Raw genomic sequence first — 27,944 nt, 5'->3', positions numbered from 1 at the left:
TTTGAAAATGGTTACCTTGATATAACCTTAACAATGTATATAACACTTTTATAGTCCTCAATACAGTATAATCCTCAATAGACAACAAATTAAAATAAACAAAATACACCAGACACTCAAGTCACACAAGCAGTGGAAAAAGATGCAAAGTGCAATTAAAATATCAGCCGTTGCTAGTTATTGCTCTAAATAGAGTATCCCAAACAAAGCTGTCCCTGGAAAAAGTTTCAATACAAGCTACAAAAAATAAGCACAGTAAACATCATACACCCACACGCATAATTTCAAAATCGTCTGTGTCACAAAACACTGACCAGCAGCTAAATCCATAGCTCTAAATATAGCTACTAAAGCCATTTTAAAGAGACTGATGCAATTTTTGGCCACTTTTAATTTTCCCCATATTTATCCAATGACTTCACTACAGAAGGCAAGAAAAGGAGCATTTTCTAACATTTGCATTGCTACTGTTTAACACTTTTTTTTTTAAAAAAGATAGTGAAATTGAAATGAAATCTAGCATGACCCAGTAGTATAGTCGCCCTTTAACAGCTTAGACACCGTTAGTTCGACGGTGGCGGTGTTTGCGACGATCAGCCACAGCATCATCGCCTGGAATGGAAAAAAAATATAAATAAATTGGAATGGCATTGTGTTTCGTGGGAGTATATTACAATTAACAATCTTTCAGTGGCTTGACAAACAGTTGAATGAATTTACCTGCTTCCCTCTTCTCCACTCGGTGTGGAATTTGAACAGTGTGGAACCCTGATAGTACACCTGGGCGCCCAGGTTCACCTGTAAACACCATACAAGACTGTCAGACTGCTTGGCTCAGACACGCCACACTGACATTTACACTGACTACTTTAGTTAACAGAGGTTGCTCAGTTTGCTCGGTGGTGTTTATCTGTTCCATCGGACTGTACCTTTGTCTCCTCTGGGTCCAGGATACCCTCTGTCTCCCTTTGGTCCCTGTCTTCCTTGAGGGCCCGGGATGGTGCCATGGGCTGCACAAGAGGAAAAGCACAGATTCAGTGGTAATGAAGCAATTTATCCATCTAAAAATGTCATATTTGAAGATAGTTTACTATTGTTGTAGAGTTTAACTTGATTTGTGGAAAAAAAAAGTCCTTGTCCTCACCTCTGAAGAAGTCCATGAGGTCAGCGGTGACGTTGCCATAGGCACCGATGACGCGGCTGTAGCCAGGGGGTCCGGGAGGGCCGGGTGGACCAGGGGGTCCTTGAACCGCTCTTACGCTTCCTCTCAAGGGGCCTTCAACCAGGTAGTCCTGCAGCAGGCCTTGGTCTGGAGGAAGGTTATTAGTAAATTGGGTTATACTCTGTACAGGACAAAATTACACATCTCTTAGTTTGCTCAGTTCATTTTGTCTCTCTACACTATACGCATCAGTGGCACCAATTTTACATATTTTCCTTTATGCAAAGCACTAATCATACTTTTAGATATCAGGCTTTACACAGATTTAGATTTGATCAGAATTCCCATATGTTATTCAGTGTTATTCATGTATTTCAGAATGTTTTGGGGCAATACAATGCCAGGAGTTAACTCAGCATTGTTGCTTTGATCATAAACACTAGGAACCATTTGAGACATTTTGATCTGAAAAGATTTTTTACCCCGTTTCTCACTTTCTCACTTTCCATCGAATGTTCACAAGAATCACACACAGGAATTAAATTTTAGGTGAGAATTCGGCAGCCGTAGTCTACTCACTCTTGATGTAGTCCGTAACCCTCATGGCAACGTTGGAGTAGTCCAGTGTCTCGGTCAGCCTGCTAACATCGGTCTCGCGGCGCTCAGAGCCGTGTCGAGAGTCGTATCGAGAGTCACCCTGAGAGAAGCTCTGGCTCTGCGCGTAGCCCTGGACATAACCTGGCTCTCCACGGTCTCCTTTTGGACCCATGGGTCCTGGAGGCCCGGGGGGTCCAATGATGGTACGCCGAATGTTGTCACCTAACAAAAAAATACATCTGTGATATGGGCACTCATCTTTGGTCAGTTATGAAGTACATGTACAGTACAGGTAATGTTAATATCTGTTTGAGTGGGATGATAGGAGCTTACTGGTCAGATACTCCTGGAGTTCAGCTCGGATGCTCTCCCGTGGGAAGGATCCACTGTAGGAAACCATTCCATGGGAAGAACCCGATGGTCCCTGGGGGCCTTGGGGGCCTTGAGGACCAGGAGGGCCGGGAAGACCTCTGAACCCAGAACCTGAGAGATATTCAGTTCAACTTTATTGCCATGCCAACTTACACAAGTGTACAGCAAGTCAAAGAACGTTTTTGTGAAGAACTTGGGGTCGTGGCGCCTTCCAAACAAGAGTAAAAAGAGAACAGTTTGGACAATACAAGACAAAACAGTGCAATGTGATGATAACATTAATAAACTAAAAGTGCATAGAATTTAAGTATTATCATATTAACGAGTCCGGGATTCAAGTCTTGAAAAACAGATAGGAGACTGGAAAGCTTCTGATGTTCAAGAGAGTAGGGTTGGGTGGTCTGAGGAAAAAAGGGGTCTTCTAGTCATGAGGAAAAAGAGCAGTAGTAGTAGTAGTAGTAGTAGTAGTAGTAGTAGTAGTAGTAGTAGTAGTAGTAGTAGTAGTAGTAGTAGTGTACTAGTGGCAGTAATAGCGGTTGTGGCAATAATAGGGGTAGTAGTAGAAGTAGTTTTAACAGCAGTAGTAGTAGTTGTACTAGTAGTAGTAATAGTGGTAGCAGCAGTAGTAGTAGTAGTTGTAATAGTAGTAGCAGTAGTAGTAGTAGTAGCAGCAGCTGTAGTAGCATTATAGTAGCAGTAGTAATAGTAGGCCTAGTAATAGTGGTAGTAGTAGCAGTAGTAGTAGTACTAGTTGTACGTTTGATATTCATTAAACGTGTGTGTTTGTCAGTCAGGGCAGGTGCAGTAGGAGCATAATGATCAGTGAGGTTCACCGGGTATGTGTGTGTTGTGTGTGTGGGACTCCTGTACAGCATTCTTATGGCTTGGGGGTAAAAACTGTTAATTTATCTATTGGTGCTGGACTGAGGGCTGCAGTACTGAGTTGGGTCGTTGATGATGCTGTGAGCCTTCCTCTCACTGATTGTTGTAATCTATTACAATCAGCATCACAGTCCCAAACAAACAAATATAGACAGGAAAGTGATCCATCTCTGGGTTAATTTGTTGACAGAGGCTGATGCTGCCATATGTCTGCAAATGTACTTACTTCTTTTTGTTCTTACTATTTTATGCTTGCCAGAAGGGCAAGAGACTCTGGGATTTTCAGGGTTTTTTGTTGAACTGCGCATGTCTCAAATGTTTGTGGCAGTAACCTAGTATTTTTCTGTGGCCATTTAAAGCCAACAAATGGGAAATAAAACACAAATTAGCAACCGAATTGCCTTTTGTTTACAACAAGATGTAACTTGTTTTTGCTGTATAAACATATATATTTAGCCACTCTTTAACCTTGTGTTCTGTGGATATCCACTAGAAAACACATATGAGAAATATGTCAGTTATAGGACATTTGTTTTATATTTACTTCAAAAAGGGTATGGTTTCCTGAATAGTACATTTTTTATGCATTTTTCTGATTTTAATTGGTTTTCATGGTTTAAATTTTTTTGTGAGATTAATTTATCCATGTATTATTGAAATATGGGTTTGAAATCTATAGGCATTCAGTCTCCCTCAGTTTAAACAAAGCAGCTGCACATTACAATCCATTATGTTCATCCTCTTTCCACCAGACTCACTCCGCAGGTAGCGCTGGATGTCCTCCATGCTGTAGCCACCACCACCTGCAGTGCCGTACGCAGTGGAAGAGGAACCTCCTGGGGGCCCCTGGGGGCCTGGGGGGCCCGGCAGTCCTGGGGTACCAGGGGGGCCAGGCTGTCCGGCTGAGCGGCTAACCAGTGCACGGAAGTCTGAATCTGAGGAAATGGATGAGGATTAATTAGTTATATATCTTCACTCGACTGCCTCCAACAGGTAATGTAGTTGACTACACAAGGCCAAGAAAATGGTCTTACTTCTTATCAGTGCAGAGTAGTCAATCGTAGCGCTACCAAAGCCGGGGCCTGGAGGACCTGGATGCCCACGAGGGCCTGGTGGTCCAGGCTGACCTCCGTTAATCCCTCTCTCTAGAAGCAAAAAAGACACAAGCAGTTCTGAGTTGGATCCTTGAGTAAGTCTCAGGTCTTGCAGAGTCAATCAAGTGACTAGTGGTGAAATGGCAGGTGATAGATGGGAGTAGACTCAACATGAATATTTTGAAAATGTATCTGTCAACGGAAATATTGTCAGATATCACTGGCTTATTAAAACCTTTGACATCTTATCGAAGCAAGGTTTCCTGTCACCTTTAGTCTTATTAGACCAAAGCCAGATATTAGACCATACCATGTTGTGCTTACCACTCATGATTCTGAAGACATAGGTGGCGATCTCCTGTGCGTTGTAACTGGCTACGCTTCCTCCTGATGTTCCTGGTGTCCCTGGTGTCCCTGGTAACCCTGGTGATCCTGGTGGTCCTTGTGGACCTGTCAAGTATCGCCTCACTTCGTCTCCTGGACACAGATACAAGAGTAGATAGATATATTTAAGCCCAGTGCATTCTCCTTATATGGTGGTCTATGCATCATTTTAGTAAACACTATGAGGAAACCACATGAAAACAACAGCGAAGCTAGTTCTCATCCTATTTTCCCAATAGCACAGTGGACTCATATAAAGAAGTAGAGTAGAGCATAGATCGTACACATTATGGTTCAGTGCTGATAGAAGTCAGCTAGAGTATGTACTGTACTTACTCTGTAGCATGGCGATGAGAGCGCTGACAGACAGGGATCCAGAGCTAGAGCTAGAGCCAGGGGAGCCAGGAGGGCCAGGCGGTCCTGGGGGACCCTGAGCACCCATGCTGAAACCTGAGCCCGAACCTGAAATGGAACAACACTGATAATAGCCCTCTTCTACTTCTTTGATTATTAATTGCTACCCAGATAAGGACTCCACAGAGTATCATTTGGCAATAGAAATTCTGGGGAAAAGCAATGGCTTACGCTGCAGGTAGACAATGACACGAGAGGAAATGTCCTCCAGAGAACCTGAGAAGGATCCAGGGGTTCCTGGAGGCCCAGGTGGGCCTGGAGGGCCAGGGATGCCAGACTGCCTGCTTCTACCTGCACAGGACAAATAAAGCATGTTCATACTGTATGCTGTCCCACTGAGATGTCGTCAAGCACTTGTGTTTGTGTGTGGTTGCAGAGGGTTTGCTTGAGATTTTGGGTGGTAAGACTCTTACTTAGATAGTCGGTGATGTACTGCCGCATCTCAGTGGAAGAAGAGAAGGAGCCTGGCTGGCCTGGCTGGCCTGGAGGGCCAGCAGGACCAGGAGGACCAGGAGGCCCTGAGGTGACCGAGACTGAGCCTGAGGGAAAACAAGAAAATAAAGATGCTGAACAAAATATAGGGACTCAAACTTTATAAGGTGATATGAACCGAAGTCTTTAGTCATTCTCAACTCAGTTCTCTACATGATAGTATGTGATAAAATTACACTTTCATTTGTGCATTATTGTAATGAGTGGTAAGGACAACAATTATGATCATTTTTGTTAGAGTTTACTATACCTCTTGAAGAGCCAGGAATACCAGGAGTACCAGGAGATCCAGTGTCCCCTTGGAAATGATAAAGGAGAACAAATGACCTGTTATACCTAAATCTATTTCACATGATGCACACAGGCAGGGGATATACTGTATATATTCTACAATACAGACAACAGACAATTTACCATTGTAGGGGAAAGAAAGTCCTACAAATGCTACAAGCTCATGATGGACATGGATTTTCCTACCAAAGCTTTCATTGTGTTGTTGGGTTTACCTTTACGTCCCTCTGGTCCTGGACGTCCAGGAGGCCCAGGTGGCCCTGGTGGTCCAGATATCACTTGTCCTCCTCCACCATAAGATGAAACTGTATGGAAAAAAATGTTTGTATTGCATTGTACTGTAAGCCTGCTCACACCACATCCTCAGACCTTGAGGCTGTTATGATCATGGCTGCCAACCCGCTGTCCACCAAGATAGTATGTTTAACAGGCATCCTTGAGGATTTCTTGTAATGTTTTCTAAAATTCCTATATGATTCCTTGTAATAGTACTAAAATGGACAAAACAGCAGTTTTTGTCTGATTTGGAGTTGGCGGTAGGTGAATGAAGTGCTGACCTCTCTCAGAGTTTCCTGGTATTCCTGGAGAGCCTGGCGAACCTGGCTGGCCTCGTTCACCTGAGACACGAATAAAAAGTCACAATTATTTATGTTGGAATGGTTTGTTCACAGGCTGGTTCACGACTATCTGTGTTGTAACATATTGGTAACAATGTGCATGGTGAAAGAACAAGTGATATGAATAAGATACACATAAATTAAACAACGCAAATTACCTTGGTATCCCCTCGGTCCAGGAGAACCTAAAATGACGTTGGAGATAATCATAATATTATCGAAATTGAAATTGAAAATTTAAGTAGTTTTTCATAAAGACAAAGAGGTCAGACAGCTTTCTAAAGTCAGTTCACCTGTTGATCCTTTAGGCCCAGCGGGTCCCGGAGGTCCTGGTGGTCCACTATAGAATGTTCCTGTGGGAAGAGCAGTGTCAAAATCAGAAATGTCAGAGCTTTCCAATGTGGTCTATAGTGCCATCTGTTAATTCTACTGCATGTCTGAGCACCAGCTGAGATGTTTGATCATACCAGAGCTGCCTGCAAAGCCTCCTGGTTCTCCCTTCTCCCCTCTTGGTCCTGGTCTTCCATATCCTAAAGCAGGGATGATAGTGAAAGTTTGATATGAAGAATGGATATAAGCTTTACATATTACCTACTATACTGTACAATACACATCCATTCGCCTCAGTATCAGTATTCAAAACAGTGAATTTGATGTGCTCAAAGACTTACCTGGCTGACCTGGAGGACCAGGGGGCCCTGGAAGCCCTGGTCTTGAATCACCTGATGGGAAAAAAAAGTCAATGATACATTTTAAAGAATATGACTCTATGCCATTGCATGAAGGAGACAGTAGCATATAGTTATTCTTGGATGATCTCAAATGAGTCCTAACAAAAACGTTGAAGATGTTTGGATGGATATCTTTGAAGATACTGCAACATGGCATCTTGTATGTTGGTTACCTGGACGTCCAGGAGGCCCAGGTGGGCCGGGTGGTCCTGGGATTCCAGCAGCGCCAAACTGTCCTAAAGCAGGAACGGAAAAACCATGATGTTACATAATGAACTGTACGTCATGACATCACTCTGGTCTGTAGATACAAACCAAGGTAAAGGAGCAGAAAACTGCCATTGCTCTCTAACTTGTAGTTAATTACTAATTACTGTGGGATTTGTTACAGAAAGCATCATAGAAAGTACTCACTCTCAGATCTGGATGAGCTTATAGTTTCAGTAGCTTTCACTGTTATTCCTGCTTCTCCCTGGGCTCCCTTATCTCCCTTGTCACCTTTAGCACCTGTGAATCGAAACAAAATGCTGCATGTAGGACACTCAGGAGGCTACATATCCAGTCTAAAATGCTTGCCTTTGGATTGGAAAAGTGTGATGACCTACCAGGTTGGCCAGGCAGACCAGCAGGGCCAATGGGACCTGAGGAGGTAAATTAACACAACAGATAAAACCTTAAATTTGAATGAAAACAGAAGAAGTAGTGAATGAAGAATTGTTCATTCTGATATGGTGCAATCATTCAGGGCTAAGATGCAAGATATACACCATGGACTAGGTCTGGCTATATTCTATGATGTCAAAGGTCAGACCTGATAATCCTGGAGGTCCTGCAGCGCCAGGGGGACCAGCAGGCCCCGGGGGTCCAGGGATGCCCACAGAGCTGGAGCCAGCTGGAAAATCACCATGATAATCAGATATCCACAAATTACAGACAATTACAAATGGTGCGTTGAAAAAAACATATTCTTTAAGTTTTATCATGTTACCTGCATTAATGACTCTTCCTGGTTCACCTGTTTGACCTGAAAGAGACAGACACATGCTAGAGCAGCTGCAGAGTTTCAAATCAATTGCATACAACCAGCGGATTTCAAAGTGGATGCCCATTTCTTGCTGCAGTAGGCCTACATGGCCAAGAATAGTCTCATTGAAGTACTGAGGTTGATAATAGTTTTACCTTTGGCCCCAGGCTGTCCTGGAATCCCTGCAATCCCTAAAAAGAACATTGAGAACATTTCCAGGGTCAGTGACTGAATTAAAAGCAAGAATTTCTAGCAAGCTTTTTGTTAGACCTCTGTTATGACAGAATGTGTACTAAGGATAGAGGCATACCTGGTGGTCCTTGAAGCCCAGGTGTTCCTAGAAAGAGGCAGAAATTATTAACATATCTTATCACATCCATTAACAACAATGCTAATAATAGCTAAAGATCATGCTTCATAGGAATGACGCCTATCTCTCTCATGTTACCTGGAAGGCCAGCATCTCCAGGAGGCCCAGCAGGACCTCTGATTCCAGGAAGCCCAGAAGACCCTTGGTCTCCTGAGGAACAAACAGAAAAGGAGCATGTAAGACATCAGAGATTTAGTATAATGTCACGGTGAAAACGTTGTGTCTCCAAACTTTTCAGGAACTATGGAACAGCATTATTTTAAGCTTGACCATCATGTATTTTTGACATTTCCAAAGGGTTTTGGAAGGGCTTACAGGGTTACAGAATCTTCTCAACCCATAGAGGAGCATGTAATCCTTCAAATGTTGAAAATCAACAAAGTTGGAGTTACAAGGTTTTCGCATGACAACAGCGATAAGATAGTTGTACAGCGTTGTGTACCTATTGTAATGTCAGTGTACATATTGCAATAATACTTAAATAGTAGTATTAGTAATGGCTAATGGTAATTTAAATGGCTCATTTACCTCTTTGGCCTTTTTCACCATCATTTCCAGGAGATCCTGATCACAATAACAAAAACACATTACTAAAAATTTGTCCATGAGTCATTTTATAAACCTGGCTAATACAACCATAATAAACTGGGGAAATATGGTCGGGTTGGTCCTCCAGTTAACAATATGAATGACCAATGAGGCTTTCTGAGGCTGCCTCTATGCTGCCACCTGGTGGATTTTGTAAATATTACAAACTGTCTCACTATTTCCAGAATACAATCACTTTTAATGAGTCGTTTACTTGCTGTGCTGCCACCAAACTGCTGATAACTTTATCTTATCTTTATCTTATTTATCTTATACAGTACAAGTTGAGCAAAATGAGAAGGACAAATGAGCTAGAACAACTTTGCAGTTTATGTAATTAACTTTGTCAGTTTAACGGTACAGAATAAAAAAAAAAAATTCAAAAGAGACTAATGATAGGATTCAAGATAAATCATGTCTAGAATGCCACTGCCACTTTCTAGAATGGATGAACTTTTTGGTATGATCACATTCATCACATTCATTCATCACATTCATGTAACATAAAGGTTTTGGAACTCCAGCTCAGTATCATGCTTTGAAACCTTTTTTTACATTCTATGTTTGAAACAGAAAGTGTTGGAAAATCAAAGCGTGGAGCTCAAATGTAACACTCCTAGTAAACAAAGTCTGTCTTGGGTCAACAGGTGGAGGAATAATCTGAGCCATCCCATCACTCACCCACTGATCCTTTGGATCCCTTCTCTCCAGCCGGCCCGGGCAGTCCTGGTAAACCAGAGTCACCTGAGGGGGAGACAAGTGGATAGAGCAGCTCATACCATACTCGGTATATAATATGGCAATTTGGCAGCTACAAACATAATTTTATTTGTTTGTTTCAGACAGTCCAGATGTTACTGTACTCACCTGACAGACCTCGCTGTCCTTTTTCGCCATGGTCACCTAAGGCAAACATTGATCAAACCACATTTAGAAATGTTTGCTGAGCCCCAAAGCTACAGCCATGAGCCTGTCCCTTTGTATAAAAAATCTGATATAGCAGCAACAAACCTTTAATTCCCTGAGATCCAGCAGGCCCTCTCTCCCCTGCAGAGAAGAACGAGCAGCATTACAGCAAATAAAATCAACCAAAGTAACTGTGCAGTTGACTGTAAGCTAGTAAACAATGTCCATCATTTGAGTTTGTTCTATCCTCTTCATGCCATGTGACCTACCTTTAGGCCCAGGTGGCCCTGCCTCGCCTCGGAAGCCCTGAGAACCTGGTTGACCTAAAATATAAGAGTTCATGTAAAATACAAGGGCTGAAGGCAAGACATCACTAACATTATTTGCAAAGTTTTTGTGCTGAAGTCAGTGCTGGTCGATTTGAGGTCATATTCAACTCAGCAGGTGTCTCTAGGATTATTGCAATGCTCTAAATGAATGAATACAGCAAGAAACTGACCTGGTATCCCAGAGAGCCCAGGAACTCCAGGTGAGCCTAGAGCACAGATTAATTATTAGCATAAATCATCATAAATGTTTGCTTTTGCTATTATATTGACCGGAACATTCTTAAAGCCTTTGCATGCCTTGGATGATTGTGCAAAAACCAACACAGCACTAATGTAGTAAACTGACATTGGAAATAACATAAAAATTGACAGTGACATTGACACAGACAATAACATCCATTCTCTTTTTTTGAAACCCTGCGTATCGCAATTTGTAATCCGTTATCTTTAACATCATCTCACCTTTTGGTCCGATCGGGCCGGCAGGTCCCGCAGAACCAGGAGATCCAGGAAAACCTGCATGAAAAAACACAAAAAAAATGAGATCCTGGACATAGTTACATGACCTTTATGAGCTTTATTACCCGGTGTAACGGGGTGTCATTAGGAGAATTAAACAAACTTCCGTTAGTGCAGTGAATCGAAGCCGTACCTTTGTCACCTTTCTCGCCAAAGCCTGGGGCTCCTGGCTCACCTCTGGGGCCAGCTGGGCCCTCGCGACCCCTCATGCCTGGTGGCCCCTCCAATCCATGATCACCTGATCAGACATTTTACATACAGACATTCACACACACACTAAATTGGCTCAACTAAATGGGCTAAACACTGTACTTGCATCACATAGTTGGAACTGAATTGATGACTGTACCTGCAGTTCCCTTCTGTCCTCTAGGCCCCTCAGGTCCTGAATGGCCCATTGCACCGGGAGCACCTGAGGTCAAAGGTCAGTGTTAGAAAAGTGACATTATGACCCCATACATTATAATCGTCAGAGAAGATATTGTACTGGTAATGACTCACGGATAATATAAATTTATAATTAGTCATCATTCCTTACCTGGAATTCCAGGGAAACCACTATCTCCTGTGACAAGTGAAATGTAAACATGATTAGAATCATAGTATTCAGTAGATGACAAACATGTGAATACAACTGAAAAACCTCAAAAGAGAAAATATATTTCTAGAAGCAAACATTTGTCTCCCTGACCTTTCAATCCAGCATCCCCTGAAAAGTAAAAAAAAAAAACATGATCCAGGTTAATCAATGGAAAAATGGGGAATATGTGGATTTCATGAAAGAAACAATAACATTTGTACTAGACATTTTACCTTTAGGTCCAGGCTCTCCTCTCTCTCCTTTAGCTGAAGCAGTTATGAGAGCTGAAACAGAAAACAACAGTTCAATGAACATGGACAGTAATGTGTATAATGAACTTACTGTGTGTGTGTGTGTGTGTGTGTGTGTGTGTGTGTGTGTGAATTCATTTAGTCTGTATATGTGCACCACCTCTGAATGACTGAGAATGCATCTCAGCTCTCAGCAGTTGCTGGATGGTGCTCTGAAGGGCAGCTCCGTCTACATGTCCTCCGCCCATGCCGGTCCCAAGGCTGGTGCCGGTGCCGACGTTGATGCCAGTTCCAGTTCCAAGGTCAGTGCCAGCGCCTCCACTGAAGCCGGTGCCGCTGCCGCCACCGTAGCCAGTGCGACTGCTGGTGCCTCCACTGAAGCTGGTGCCAGTGCCAGCACCACCGCTGAAGCCGGTGCCGGTGCCGGTGCCGGTGCCGGTGCTGCCACTGGTGCCGCCGCTGAAGCCGGTGCCGGTGCCAGTGCCAGTGCCAGCACCACCACTGAAGCCGGTGCCAGTGCCGGTGCCAGTGCCAGTGCCTCCACTGGTGCCACCACTGACGCCCGTGCCGGTGCCACCACTGATGCCGACTCTGGTACCGGTGCCTGCGCTTCCACCGGCGCCCAGGTGTAGGGTGTTGTCAGTGTGGGAGCTTCCTCCTCTGTCCACATAGGTGCCAGTGTGAACTAGGTTGATGTCATTGGCAGAACCTGACAGCTGACTGGTGCGAGCAGCAGCGACCGAGGACTCGGCCTCCAGGGCAGCCACTCGATTCTTCAGCTTCCTCACGTCTTCAGCTGCAGAGGGGCATCAAGATTTGTTAAGACAGGAACACACACAATGTGCACACAGTTGGGCAGAGTTAAGAAACTATTCTGAATCTGTAATTTGCCAAACTATTAATTCATAATAATAATTCATAACAAAGACGATAAATGACATTTTAACTGCCCTACAATTAATTTGACTTGACAAAATAACACTTTGAAAAAGTAGTGTTACTGAAAAATTATCATATCTGAGTCCAAAATATCAAATATAATAATAATACAAAGAAATATGGCCACAGATCCAGGCCACCCACCACCAAACTATATGAAACATTTTAATATTCACTTCAGTGTGGATGGACATAAACAAGTTATTTTGTAATTCTAAACAAATAAAGTTATTTTGACAAATTGTTATATCTATATCAAACCACATTGATTCTAGCCTTAGCCTTATTTAACTTCTGTTGTATTGTAGTCATGCTGCTGCTGGCCTATTCCCATGATATTCTGCCAAAATCTCATTAGCTAAAGTCAAACAGCCAGAAGTAATACAGGCAAATCCCCTCTGTCAGTTGAGTCAAGAAAATTTGGTAAGAGTCAGAGTAACTGTGTGAGAGAAATGCAAGTCGGTTTGTAAACAATGCAAGTCTACAGTAAACAAGCATGTTACAACTTCAAAAACACATTAAAACTCACATTTAACTCATTACATAATGTTACTGTTTATCACTGTGGAAATTTTACACAAAAGCTACCTAAAAATACTAAGCTTTGTTTTAACTACCACTAACCTACTGCTACTAATGTAGTTAAAAGTTAGTAGTTAAAAGTTACTACTACTAAGTTATGTTGTTATTACATTATTGAAAAAAACACAATACTGAAACAGAAGATAGTGAATATACTGTTATGTACTGCACAGGGTCTATAACTATACAGTATGTGTATATTAACCAGTCATGACCCATGTGTTTTAATATGTAGGCTCAGCAGCTTTTGTTGTGTGTATGCTTAAAGTGAAAATCTACTCCACAACAAAGTTCACACATGTTATTCCATGATCTTAGACAGTATAATTTAAATTTGTGTACATCAACAAGTCTCTGCTGGTGCTAGAGACCAAGACTTGAGTCTGTGATGTCATCAAGCAACAATTTCTGGAGCTGCTCCACTGACAATGAATACCAGACCGACTTTATGGCAATGGGACAGTGCCCAGGGTCAATTTTCCAGGGAGAGGGGTACATTTTCTGTCTAATAGCTCTTAGCAGCGCTGTGAAATAATGCCCGCTTGCCTGTAAAAGCTCAAACAAATATTTTATTAGTCCACAAAGAGCCTCCGGAGAGTGTCTCTTGACATCACAGAGCTTTAGGAGGAGCTTTGTTTCATTTTGCAATAGCATTATGTGAACTCTGTTGCAAGTCTGTGATTGTCAAATTAGCCATCTTTTTCTCCACTGTGGCGAAATTCAGTCTATTTTTCCCTGTAATATCCCAAGATGTTTCGTTAGACTAAAAGAATGTTTCAGAAAACCGCAAGATGTTTCATAACACTGCTGTTTCTTAACACAGTTGGAGCAGAGAGCTTGCACGTCAGCAGGAGACAGCAGAGCGGACGTTCACCCGCTATTCATCAGCTCTGTCAGCTAATAGCGGCACAGTTGGATACTGGTTCAACTCACCCAGTGCAATGAGCCCGAACAGGAGTCCCAGCAGGAGCAGGGAGAGCAGGAGGAGACCCAGCAGCCACTTCCACCAGGAGCAACCGTCCTTCCCACAGCAGCAGCATCCTCCTCCTCCACCGCCGAAGAAATCGCTGTCCCTGCGGATCTCTGAGGACGGGGGAAAGTAAAAATAACTCTCAAATATCAAAATATTCATCACGATTTAATTGGTATTATCAAGTCTCATAACCACACAATCATATCATGATACATGCAATCAGAAATACCTGCATATGTTGCTTTGTCTTTCATTACAACTCCAGATGATCCATCTATGAAATGAATGTCACACTATTAATGAGCATCATTATGGGGTTTTTTTTTAGTATTAATGCCATTTTTGGACATTTTAAATAATTCCTCACAGAAAGTATTGCCCGCCTCTGACTTCAATGGAGCCGTCTCAGTGTAGCTGGATATAACTTTCTCTTTCTTCATGGAATCTCCTGACAGCGATCCTGTAAACACAGACAGCAACTTTCTTTCAAAATACTAAAAAAGTCAAATCTAATTCAGTTCATTAAAGCCACATAGCTATTCATTACATTACATTACATAACGTCATTTAGCAAATGTTTTTGTCCAAAGTGACTTACAATAAGTGCATTTGCCAACAGTATATCACAGTCTTCATCAGCTAAGTCTTTAATAGGAATAAGTAGCATTTGTCGAATCAGGCTATTCCTATGTCTCTGTTGTGAATACAGGTGGTGACATATTCATTCACACGTCATGGTGAATTATCTCAAAGGACCATGTGCATGAAGCATGTCAGCTTCATGAATTGACCCATTTCTGGTACAGTTACTTGGTTAAGGAAGCAGAAATGTTGGGACTGTGTTGCACTGTGGGATGGGCCAAGAGGACTGGATGATGTCAGTCCAGGAGGTGGACATGCTTTATGCACACGGTCTATTACGCTGAGAGAAAATTACATCTTTTCCCACAAGGGGGCGGTAAGAAGCCGACTGACCTCCTCCTCCTCCTATGAGAGCGCTGCTGCTGGTGAACTGCTTGCCGCTGTCTTTAGCCAGAATGAGAACTTCTGTGTCTTGGCTTCGCTTGGCGGGAACGTTCTCCTTCTCCAACAGCAGGAACTTGTAGTCTTTCTTGTATCCATCTTCAGTTTGGGATCTAGTGACTGATGCTAAAAAAGATCAGTCAGAAATCATTCCATGGAAAATTAACACTTGATGTTTTGTTTTTTTTTAATTTGAGAACTGTTTTGACAATGAAAATGTCAGAAGAGAAATAATATAAGCTTGGGTAAAATGATTTCAGCTGCAGTTAATCCAGATAGTTTTGAGTGTGAATAATATGCATCACCAAAATGGTTATTAGTTAGTTACAAGATAATGAGATGTGGAAACATAAATTTGAAAACTTAGAACAGAGAATCCTTCATCAACATGAAGAATGCTATGAAGTGTGGAGTAATTCATAATAATACTGTTGCTATTTTGTTTTCTTATAGTGCTTATATACCTATATAGGCTATTTTTTTTTTTCTTTTAGTTTGAGCTCTCCATTGTTACACAAACCAATGTGGACTTACTACTTGTAGACACTCCAGTGCTGACAAGACCACCAGTATTTGAGACGTTCTTCTGTACCCCATACCCTGTGAACACACACACACACACACACACATAAGCAAGGTGCTATTTTGTATATCTATTGACTGCAAAAGATTCATACTGTCTAGATATTATGGAAACGGTCTGGAAACTTGCCACCATACCTCCTAGGTTGGCATTTACGTTCGCTCCACTGGTAGTGAGCACACCGCTGGACGTGGGCGCCAGATTATTCTGAAAGCCGTAAACTGCAAACAGAGAACGCAGACATGAAAACAAATCCATCACAGAAACGTTCCTTACTACATTTCAAACAAGGCAGCATTTCATCTGCAGGTGACAGAGTGAGATCGATGTGTATTTCGTCTCACCTGACAAGGCGGAGGGCGAGGTGGCGTTGAGCAGCGAGGATCCTGACGACATGTTGTTGGTGTTGACCTGGTAGGTGTAGGTGCCGCTGCTGCTGCCGGCGGCGGCCACCGTGGCGGAGGGGCAGGGGAGGGTGGAGGTGGACCAGGAGAAGGAGGGGAGGGCAGAGTCCAGCGTGGCAGAGTCATACTGGACTGATCTCACGCTGGTGTCGTACTGTCCGGATTTCAGACTGGTATCATAAACTCCTGATCTCACACTGGTATCATACTGGCCTGATTTCAGACTGGTATCATATACTCCTGATCTCATACCAGTATCGTATTGGCCTGATTTCCCACTGATATCATAAACTCCTGATCTCACACTGGTATCAAACTGGCCTGATCTCACACCGTATCATATTGACCTGATTTCAGACCGATGTCATATTGGCCAGATTTCACACTGGTGTCATACTGGCCTGATTTCAGACTGATATCATATTGGCCAGATTTCACACCAGTATCATACTGGCCTGATTTCAGACCGATATCATATTGGCCTGATGTCACACTGGTGTCAAACGGGGTTGAAACTGCAGGGAAGAAAAGACATAAAGACAATAATTAAGAAGGTGAAAAAGTGTCTTTCAAAACAAATTATTGGAGCGAGAGAGCATGAGAACCTGTCTTTGTGTGAGTATGGATGAGTTTGTGCAGGTGGTGTGTGCTGACGTGTGTGTGTGTGTGTGTGTGTGTGTGTTGGTGTCTAAGTACCTGACTGAGAGGAGGACTGGGAGATGATCTTGGTCTCCACAGCAGCCTTCCTGGGGACAGGCAGGGTGATGGAGGCGTTGGAGGAGCGGGTGGGGCTGACGCTGTTGGAGCGTCCCGCCTTCAGCAGCCTCTTCACATCGTCCAGCTCCGTCCCTGCAACACACACTCACCATGTTAACCCAGCACAGGTTGATAAACAATATAATAAACAATACATACCAAATACATGCCCTGCAATATCTCGGAGAACTTCAGTGTATGATTTTAGTCTAAAAGTACAGATCATCATGCATCATAGCAAGCTAAGATCTCCATCTGACATTAAGATAAAGTTAAGGTGGGATTTGATTCATCATATTCGCCCCAAGGATGTGTCATTTTGAACTCATCTGTGTTTTCTTTGGGACAGCACACACGTGTGTTGCTTTTCAACACGTTAATGACAACACATTTTACCACAACATATCTTGTGTTGAAAAGTACCACAAATGTGTGTTGTCCAAAAGAAGAAACACATATTTTATTTTATTTTATCCATTTATTTTGGTTTTTATTTATCCTTATTACTCTATTACTATTATTTTGGTTTATTCTTCCATTTTTGGTCCATCCTATTTCACACTGTTCCACTTAAGTATTCTGCTTTTATTTTGACTGTCAAAGGCACTTTGTAAACTCTGCTTTTAAAGTTGCTATATAAATAAAGTTGTTGTTATTATTATCATTATCATTATTATTATTGTTATCATTATTATTATTGTTATTATTATTATTGTGTTCACAATAACACATCCTTTGTAAGAGGGTATGACTAACTGTTTGCTAAAAATGTGGATAAAAATAATGTCAGTTGTCCACTCTGATCAGCAGGGGGCGTTATCAGAGAGATCAGCAATCTGACCCTCCAGCGCTTGATTCAGAAAGGAGGTGTTACACACGGTGAATCATGTTCCTCTGTGAGCTATTCTTGCCATTTCTTGCCCAACTCCCTCCCACTTTCCATCTCCCCCAAAGGAACACAATGGAAATACGCCCACAAGTTTTATTGTGTTATCCTATCCCTTTTCTTTTGCCGAATGAATTCAATAAGTCAATTAACCTTCTCACTACTGAATTGAACTGATACATAGTAGTAGCTTCCAGACTTTTTCAATGGAAGGAGTGGTTAGGATGAGGGAATGTAATATGAATTTTCTTCAGATTTGCCATGTGTAAGCTTTGCTGTTAATGATGTGATACTGATGTCACCCGTCCCAAGGTGCTGGATAGTGTGGGTGGACTACAGGGTTGGGATGAGATTATATGAGAGATACATACACATGCAATAGTGAAGTGGAAAAGAAAAGGAATGCCTTTTGCATGATATAATGAATCCCAAGTGAAAGCCTTTGACATTGACATAATTCAAAAAGCATACTGCTCTAAAATGACCCGATTGAGTGGGACTTTTAAAAATCTTTCAATATCCAGTTGGGTCTTTAAGTGAAAATGCTCAAATAAAGATGATTTGTGGCTTTATAAGGCATTGCATAACTGACAGCTAATGGATCCATCTGTCTGAAGTTGTCTTACATCTGCAGGCGGTGGGAGAGGCACTTTGCAATCTGGCTCTGATCTCGCTCTCTGGAAAAAAAAAAAATCACAACACACAATGGACAAAGGAATCCAGATTCAATAAAACTCATAAGCCATCCCCAAAGCACAATTCACTTTCAGATGGTGCAGAAATAATGAAGGGAGGAGAGAAAAAAAACACGAGCAAAACATTATGGCATACCTCTGCTTTGGCTCCTCCCTCTGGCGGTACTGGAGCCTGAAACGACCCCACACACACACACACACACACACACACACACAAAGGAACACACACATAGAAGCACACATACACACAAATACATGTAAACACACACAATTAGGAAAAGCAAGAAAATGGTGCAGTTACAAAGTACATAATCACATGCTGTTATTCTTACTTACAATAGTTTCCATAATCTTTGCGTGTAAATTCTGGAGAGGAATTGCCGCTGGAACTTCCTAGAAGAAAACACAATAGGTTAGGAGAGGTGAAAACTGCACCCCCGTGTGCAACAGTTTCTGGCTGCTGTTTCTGGCACAGACGTACCCTGATGCCAACAACTCTATTTATTTTACTAAGCTTGGCAGGATCCAAACTCACCGTCATAGCCTCCCGAGCGGCTGGATATGTTCTTCCTGTCCCGGAAAGCTGGCGACAGGCCGCCTGACAAGGCAGAGTTCTGTGTTCTCCTGCCGCCCCCCGACGAGCTGGACTTGACCTTTGACACCGAGCTCACCAGATAACTGCCGCTGCCTCCGCCTCCGCTTCCGTAGCCTTCTCCCTCTCCAAAGCTCCCCCCTCCATCGCCTCCTCCCGAGGAGTCTCCTCCGAGGTAAACGCCCGACGAGGAGCTGAAGCTGCTGGCGTTCACACCTACAGAGGCTGCAGGGGCGATACGCACGAGTCAGTGCTGCGGTCCTGTTACACTGAAGCCTATCATCCAACACCATGAATGTACAAGGAGTAGTTTGCTTGAGTCAAATGGGTTTTTTTTTAAATGTCAAGGGGTTAAATGACCCAGCAGAATTCATCATAATCATCATAAAATCAATCATAAAAGTCTGTGATCTTTGAATTATAAGGATAAATCTGACGCTTTGTTTAGGCAGCAGTTCTTAAAAAGTGGATGAAGTTGGACTTTTGAAAATGTCCATTTAAACAGACACAAAAAATATAAAAGGTTGCATCAGTTTTACTCTATGGGATGTGAAAACTATAACGTTCAGGATCTCAGAGCGACTCTGACGACAGATCCAGATCCTTACAATTCAAAGATCATGAATTTAATGGTTCCTCTCACATGAAGTGAAATAACTTCCACTGCTGTTCACATTCTTCTCCAAGCCCAGCCCTCCAGCACTGCTGGACATATTCCTGTGATTTGATCCGCTTGTTCCCTCTAGCAACGAAAAGACACACAGCAAAACAAGGAGAGCTTGTTACTCATGGGGTACTTCCTTTAGAATTGCTCACTATAATTACTTTGGTATATTTAAGGATCCTGCAAATAATTAAAGCATGCAGAAGTGACTGTGGTAAGGAGACACTCACTTGGTGGTAGAGATGTGAGTCTTGTTGTTGTAGTTATAGTTTCTGTCACCACTGATAGAATCCAAAAACAAAGAATATTACTAGCTGTGATCTATACAGACTACTGTATGTTCAGTCATATATTATTCAGGGAGTTTTCCAGTGTTAATAAGTGTTGATTTTTTTCAGTGACAATTATTTGGAGATGACAAGCGTTGTTTCTTCATTCATAGAGCTGATATGGCTTTGGGGTGAGTGTTCAAAACTATCTAAAAGTGTTAAACTAAATCTGTTGGGTGTGGACTTATAAACACTGGCTTTGTCTTGATTTTTACACTCACTCACACACTTAAATCAGCGATGACTCAGTTTAGTCAGTCAAGCTCAAGTTCAAGTTCAAGTTTATTTGCGCAATGTAGTGAAACAGGAAAAAAATGAATAAATAAAAGTGAAACAAATTGTGTAAGTGAGATTTAAACCCTAAAACCCTAGGGGCTTATACTGGAATCTCATGTAAATAAACAAAACAGACAAGTATCTGTTTAGTCATTAGTCATTTTTGGGGGGGGGGGGGTGACACATTACTCATCGATATCACACTGGCATAGTGTTGATGTTTACTTTCTCAGAGTTAAATTACCACTGACGATTTTCTGCAAAATAATATATTGGATTAGTAGCCGCAATAACAATTCAAAAGCTCTCTTTTCTTAAATCAGTATACACATCAGTTCTTAAGTATACATATGGGTGTGACAGCAAAAATGGACTGTTTTTACCACTAAACAGCATGTTACTCAGTCATTTTCTCCCTTAAATCAGAAATTACCCCCCCAATGCATGTAAGTGACACCTTGTGCATTATTGGCATAGTATGGGTATGTCATCAGTTATGTTGAAGTAGGTTAGTTAGCATGTAATTGATATTAGTAACACGATGCATCCACTAGGAGGCCTCTTGCACTCAATCCACAGTTCAGTTCAACTCTGTTTTATTTGATTAAATTATAGACGGTGGAAGTTCTATTCCAATTCCATCTCCCTTCAGAAGTGACATATAAAACAAGGGAGGACAGACAAGGACAGAGAGGCTGATTATATGTTAGCATAATAGCATCGGTTAGTGTCAAACATATAATCAGGCGTTCCTGACCTCTCCATCCATCCATGTGTCAAAGCACTTAGGCCAAGTTGAGTTGTTTTATCTCATATGATTATGACTGTCACAGTCACTGGAGGAAGAAGTGGAGGAAGACTAACACTTTGGCAGAAGGCGTGCTGGAACTACTAATTAGGACTTAATATGAATGGAGTGCCAGCCAGGCTAGTGAAGGCATGCCTTGTTGTTAGTGACAGTAAGCCCCAAAAAAGAGAGACCAAAGCAACGCCCAAGGAAAGACTGCAATAGTGTTTGAAAAACGAGCACAAACACTACGCATCGAAGAAATGCATTGGGTTTTTACGGCCTCACACATTCTTTGGGACTTGACTGCAATGACAGTAAACCAAAGCCACATAATGCAACCAGAAACCTCATTAACAAGCCTTTGCACACAAATGACCCTTTGTATAGTTACACCAATCAATCTAAGATGGCAATAAGCATTCAAATGAAGAATCACACTTGTTTTGAAATTTCCTCTGCAGCCAATGGGCTTGCATTTGCACAGCCAATCCATATCGCTTCTTATGTGAATGTTAAACAGTGTTTTCTTGAACTATTAAAGCACAGAAAACTCAAATGTATGATCTTCACACACTGAAATTTGCAAAGGTCATCTGAAAACTTAACACAGGCTTATATGGTTCTGTCTGAGGGATTCAGTTGATATTACGTATCTAATGGTTTCTACGAACTATAGAAATGAATTCAAAAGTCTCACCCTTTCCTCCTGATATCTCTCCTGAGTAGTGTCTCTGTCTTGTTAAATCGTCCATTCCATATTATCTGGTGAGGTGATAAAACGTTGGCCATGGGCATTAATACTGTGCCAACTATCATTAATAATCTTGGTTAAATATCCTTCAGCTAGACATTTCAAGGTAAAAGGAGATAGGGCGATGCCAGCAATAACCCAGGATTTGGGTCAAAGATTAGCCTGATTGTGTCTGAGCATGTATACTCCATTAATTTGAAATTCATACGCCTGAAGGCACAAAAAAATCAAATTTCACTAATCGCATACTGAGGGCAGTTTTACATGCCGCAACAACACCCAAGAGAAGATCAAACAATCTGATTAAGTAAAAACACGTTTAATGAAAGCTTAAATAAATGATGCAGTAAGTGTTAATTCTGCAAGGGAAACATTTGCCCAAGTGCTGCCAGTTTGTTAGATTCCCAGTTCCTAATAACCTGCTTCTCCTCACCTTGACAGAAGCAGCAAAACTACAGTAGGCCTCAGACAGATCAGGTAAAACACTACATGCAGCTCTCACAGCCTCTATTTAAAAGAAAACCGAACTTTCCAGACACATTGAAAGCTGATTTGAATGGCAGACACCACAAGAAAGGCCCAAGAGGTTTATAAAGCACCATCATCATCAGAGAGCGAGACTACCTATAGATTTCAATAGAGTTGGGATTCACTTTGTGTCTTTGAAAGCTATAGTAACAAAAGAACAAAAGAGGCCAGTGGCTCACTGTACAGCTCTGAAAGCACAAAAGACCATCTTCTCACCACACCCTTCCAGTTGAAGACCTTTAAATCAACAGCATGTGCCTCATCTAGTGGAGACTTCACTGCAACATTTTGGGGGGAAAAAGGCAGAAACATTTCCAAAGCCAGATGTAGGGTTTTGTTGTTTTTGATGATTAGCCTATCTCTTACTGGAACTGAGAAAATTAAGAGTGAAAGTAAACCCGAATAACATTCACTAATCTAAGTCACTCTAATCTATCCAAATTTGCACAATTTATCGATGTTAATGCACACACTGTGGCATATTTGCTCACCAAAACAAACTAATGAACAGTCTATAACGGGTTATAAACACCAAAACTTCAAATTAAAAGTTACAGCGACAAGATTTTGAATGTTTACCCAAACGAAAAAGAACCACAGTAATCTATAACACATTTTAGAAGGATACTATATCACAACAAAACTGTCTGTGGAACTTCATAATGAATTCATGGTATTATATTTTCTCCTAAGGTATCACTATAATAATTCCACAGGAGAGAAAATTATACTATAAACTCACCATTTAGTTCCACACTCTAAGTCCCTGTATGAATACTATAGGAATGGGCTGCTACAGTGATTTTTCGCTAAGGAAGCCTACTGCCAACTCCATCAAAGCGGTCGAATATAACTCAGAAAACGTTTGAGCCCAGATGAAGTGCAGATGAAAACGCCTGACGGCATCTGACAGCCCACCACCAAACTCCAGGTATTAGTGCAGGTCAAAAGGTGCAGCGACCAGGTGGGAAGCAACATCCGCAACATCCAGAATAAAAACAAACTTTTTTTTTCTTTTGAGGGGGGGGGGGTCTCCTTAGCTGCACAGAAGCGCCACATATGCACAGGTTACTCCCAAAAAGCTGTAATCAAGGAGAAAATCCATACCTTCAGCCAAGTCGATGTAACAATCAATCAAACCCTGATTCCCCGAGATGGACCGACTGATCCCGTCCACAGGGGGATAATGTTTATATGAAGTTGACGCGCGGTAAGTGGGATGTTCCTATGAGTCCTCTTTCTTTTTGTGCCTTTTCGCTCAACTTTCCCAGGCAAGTCATAACAGAGATTTGGGCTTTGGTCCCAGCCGCGCCCATCAGCACTGGAGCTTGGCAGGCAGGTGTAGTAGACGGCACGGAAAGCCGAATAAAAAAACAGCACCTCAGGGAACCAATTAACTTGTCAATCCAACTCGGAGAGACAGATAGTCGGTTTAGCAACTCTGCAAACAAGGTGATGAACTTTGGAAACGGACAAAGTTTTAGGAAGAGAGGGAGAAACAGTGTTTTTTGGGGGAGTTTTCTTTGTTTTCATTGTAGGAGAGACAGTGCCAGCCTCACACAGCCCTCTCACTCAGACACACACAACGCGCGCGCACACACCTACGCACGCGCGCGACCCCCGGCCCACACACACATATAACATTTCAAAATCTGCTGATCTATTGTTTGCATCAGCAGATTCATTCAATTCCAGCAGGATTAGTACATCTGGTTCGCACATTGGAGGAGGAAGAAGGGAAACTTTAGGTGGTTTCAGCTGTTGTATCATTATAACTAAACAGTGTTTCACCACATATATTTACATTATGGCAGCAGCAGCATGCAAGTCAGACTTCAGCACCTTACTGGAGGTCATCCTTACTGTATGAAACTGACTTGCAGGCCTACAGAAGGCTGGTCAACAGTGTGTGTGTGTGTGTGTGTGTGTGTGTGTGTGTGTGTGTGTGTGTGTGTGTGTGTGTTCATTAGCTGTTGGAAGTATCAGTTTCTTTCTTTCCTGTTCCAGTGGTGTGACTGAAGGGTTTGCCCTAGCCTCTTAAGCCTTGATAAAGCGAGTTACACCCTAAAAATATTCAGAATTAAAATGGTTTTGATTTGACCCTACTGATAATCTTCTCAAAATACACTATCAAATTGCATGTTGCTCCACTAAAGAGCAGTTTGTTTATGATAGGCGGACTCCCATATGGCCTATAGCATCAGCAGGGTTTGAGAAATGTGTTTAACTGTGATCATAATCAAAACTTACTACCCATTCATTTGCATTTATGCGATTTGAGTCAAATTAGATGCTTTCCCCCACTGGCAGCCACAGGCAACAGGAGGAACCCTCACCCACCACACCCTGCGCAGACATTCACCCACCCTGCATGACTCACGCCGAGCATGACTCCAATCTGCCCCAGTGATGGAAAACAAACGGCCCAGAGGACAGTGTATGGAGGAGGAGCTGCTCCAATCACATCTATGTGCAAGCTTGAATAATGCCACAGGGTATCTAAGGGAAAGTGATTGGTTAAGAAAAAGAGTTAACTGATTTTTTCAGCAGAATATGGGAGAAAATATGTTTATGTTATATAGTGTTCAAGATAACAGCTTTTCAGATAAGGGCTTATTCCTGAATTGCCATAACTAAATCACCCAAATTCTAACACTGATGTTGAGGTGTTTGACAGTTTAAACACTCAGAACATGAATAGTTTTATCTTGTTTGTGTTTTTCCCGAAATGACACATGGTACTAGTTCAAAACAGACAGCCAAACACTAAGCCAGATGCACATATCAATGTATTGAATCACTTATAAGTTTGTCAAGTTAACATGACATGAATAGATTAATGATTCACTGAGCAATTGAACCTTGACAGTTAAGGGTGTTGTCAGGATACCACCAGTCTTCCTCAGGTAAACCAGAAAACATCATTCCTGCTATGTGACTGAGCTGATGGAAGAGATATGTAATACTGTTTCCCCACATGAAAGCCACAGGTACACCACTATGGGTTATGTAAGAATTTCTGAACCCATGTAATATAATCACATTGTCTAGTGAAATCAGCAGCATCTTGTCTTCCGTTAACTCCTGCAGGGATAAATGCAGTCCAGGCAAAATTAAGTTTTTGTCAATTTGTTTAGGTGATCAGGGACTAACAATAAGATATAGTATATTCATTAAAAAAAACTCCACAGACCCTGGCAGGACTTTGCATTGGGCTTTGCACATTTTGGATATTTGGACATTTTTAGAACAAGATACATGGTACATCTTTTTCATGGATATCATGCTCTATCAGTGAACAAATTGTGGGATGGCACTTTGTGTGTGGCAGGGCAAAAGGAAAACAGCTCCAGCTCTCTTTGGATCCTATATGTTTATTTTCCTGGATGCATGGCTTACAGTGATGAAATGTGATACAAGCACATTTTGGAGACTGGACTGGTAAAAATGTCTAAACTGTCAATGAAAAAGTAAAAAGTGTAGAAAAAAATGACATTATGATAAAAGTCAGATAGAAAGTGAAATTTATCACTAATTCAATTCCAAAATTATTTGTGCTCCCTGACGTTTTGAAGATGCAGCCATATTTTTATTTTTTGTTTTAACTAGGAGTGGTTAGCAATTTTTCATGCACAAGAAAGAATAGTTTCTCATGTACGTGCATATGCAATTATAATGAATAAATCTGTGTAAAGACTCTGGTATATCCTTAGTTTGTGCGATAGTGACTGAAAAAAGTTGTCAACCATTTATTTTCAAATAGAGTAAGTCCTATGATATTTGCTTGCCTTGCTCATACTGTTCTCTAGGATCAAAGGAGTGTTTTTATCAAACAAATGATTTTGATATAAACTTGACTCATTGTGTCTAATAACTAAAAAACAGTTTAAGGAAAGAAAATATATGAGATACCCATCATTTAAAGAATATGGAACTCTTGTCTTTAAAAACATTAATGGACTGAGAGCATAACGTATTCTAACATACTCCTTTGCTTTTCCAAAATGGAAAGGCCATTATAAGCCCTTCATTCCAAAAGAAGAAGTGCACCAATGGAAATTTTGATTGTGGACATTATGTGGGCAACACATTTCATCATTACATAACCCATAATAGACACACCACCCTCAGTGGGGAGGGGGAATCCCTTCTGAAACAATTACAGTAATAACAGCTTGACGGGTCTGCGTCAGTCAAGAAACATAACAGTCAGTATAGGTCAAACTGCCAGTTACAGAGCGGCATTACTGGTTATTCTAAGTTAATTTAATTTAAACCTGGAAAGGAAGGAAGTGCAAGCAGACAAGACAGCGGCACCATGGGAAGGGAAACCTCCAACACAGAGAAACTAATGCAAAGGGGATTCTATCAAATGGAAATACAAATAACTCAGTAATCCCCAACACAAAACAACCCATTCAGCTTAGCAAATGTGCAGTGAAACCACAGTATTCAAACCAAATGAAACCACCGCAGTCCATGCACCCCGCCACACAAGTGCACTCCCATGTCAGACAGGGGATCAAAGTTAATCTATTATGTTTAAAACTGAGTTAAAGGAAATCAGCGCCTTTTCCTCACTACGTGTGTTTATCTACCTCAACTATTGGAGCCCGACCAAACACAACTGGAGGTCAGGACAGTCTTGGGAGGCTGAGGGAACAAATGGTTTGCGTCTTCCCACTGACCCATGTACATCAACACATAAATCAGTAGCCCACAGATATGGCATGAGGCCTTGTTTGTGAGTGCCAGGTCTTACACACCTGTCTTTCATGAAATAGTTGGCGCCTTCACCCAATATGTCTCACGTAGCCTCTAGATCCTTGTGTCCCACTGCTACAATTACTTCATGCATTGCAGATGAGTAGTGCTCTACATTTTATGTCAGCTATTCAAAATTCAAAGAAGAGAGAGAAAATAAAAAGCTCTCCCGACTCACAGAGACAGTAGTAATTATCTTCAACCCCCAGCCCTGTGAGATTCATCCATATAAAATGTTAAAATCCCCATTCCCTGGGGTGTGTAATATCAGACAGCCAACTACTGATGTTCAAGTCGAGGCAGGATAACATTTCATCTCACACCTTTCTCCTCAAGGCTACAGAAAGACACAATTATATGTACAGGCGTATTATCTCAAAACAATCTTGAATGGAGTCAATGTACAAAGCACTCTACAGGATATTTGTTTCAATAATCCTTTAAAAGGGGTGAATCAACTTTGCTGAGAAGAAATGAATCATGATTTATTTGACCCTAGCAACAGCAGTAACCAAGTAACAATGCTTCAACACGTGACCTGATCTGATGACAAACCCGTGGCACTGGCAGCGGCTCATGTGTGTATAACTTTAGCAGAAAAATAAGTGAGGGAAAAAAAAGTGAAAAAATTAAACACATTTTAGGTGTAAGGAGGAACAAACTCGAAAGTGTGGCGTTTTAAAATGCGGTTTTGAACTATTTAGCCGCCAGCAACTACAGTTCCCATGATCCTCCTCGGCAGGAGGACTGTGTTCCTTTTGTCCAATCGCTGCTCTTGGAGGTTTTCTTGAGCCGAAAACGCGGAA

General features: G+C 41.7%; 1 protein-coding gene across 1 annotated transcript; it reads right to left on the bottom strand.

Annotated features, from left to right (window-relative positions):
* Window positions 1-232: 232 nt before the first annotated feature.
* col17a1b (collagen, type XVII, alpha 1b) lies at window positions 233-23,611 on the bottom strand. The gene is made up of 56 exons (XM_071540094.1): window positions 23,482-23,611; window positions 21,793-21,857; window positions 19,931-19,981; window positions 19,680-19,778; window positions 18,980-19,261; window positions 18,777-18,837; window positions 18,581-18,609; window positions 18,376-18,426; window positions 16,809-16,956; window positions 16,048-16,250; window positions 15,841-15,924; window positions 15,655-15,720; window positions 15,073-15,246; window positions 14,465-14,557; window positions 14,327-14,371; window positions 14,058-14,207; window positions 11,764-12,399; window positions 11,586-11,636; window positions 11,464-11,481; window positions 11,311-11,337; window positions 11,122-11,184; window positions 10,906-11,010; window positions 10,716-10,769; window positions 10,424-10,459; window positions 10,194-10,247; window positions 10,030-10,065; window positions 9,886-9,921; window positions 9,700-9,762; window positions 8,959-8,994; window positions 8,509-8,580; window positions 8,371-8,397; window positions 8,216-8,251; window positions 8,025-8,060; window positions 7,848-7,928; window positions 7,642-7,677; window positions 7,451-7,543; window positions 7,210-7,272; window positions 6,977-7,027; window positions 6,773-6,835; window positions 6,599-6,658; window positions 6,464-6,490; window positions 6,246-6,305; window positions 5,904-5,993; window positions 5,648-5,695; window positions 5,319-5,444; window positions 5,077-5,196; window positions 4,828-4,953; window positions 4,432-4,584; window positions 4,048-4,158; window positions 3,772-3,948; window positions 2,093-2,242; window positions 1,742-1,981; window positions 1,145-1,309; window positions 930-1,010; window positions 721-798; window positions 233-612 (listed from the first exon to the last, which is right to left on the bottom strand). Exons 2-56 carry the CDS (start codon window positions 21,845-21,847, stop codon window positions 554-556), a joined length of 5,235 nt encoding a protein of 1,744 aa, XP_071396195.1. The 5' UTR covers window positions 21,848-21,857; window positions 23,482-23,611; the 3' UTR covers window positions 233-553.
* Window positions 23,612-27,944: the final 4,333 nt, after the last annotated feature.

The sequence above is a fragment of the Centroberyx affinis genome, unplaced genomic scaffold (assembly GCF_046629955.1).
Source record: "Centroberyx affinis isolate AG114_WGS23_722 - 3 ecotype Tasmania unplaced genomic scaffold, CSIRO-AGI_Caff_v1 ptg003562l_1, whole genome shotgun sequence".
Taxonomy (NCBI): Eukaryota; Metazoa; Chordata; class Actinopteri; order Beryciformes; family Berycidae; genus Centroberyx; species Centroberyx affinis.
This window is presented reverse-complemented; position numbering and strand designations above follow the sequence as displayed.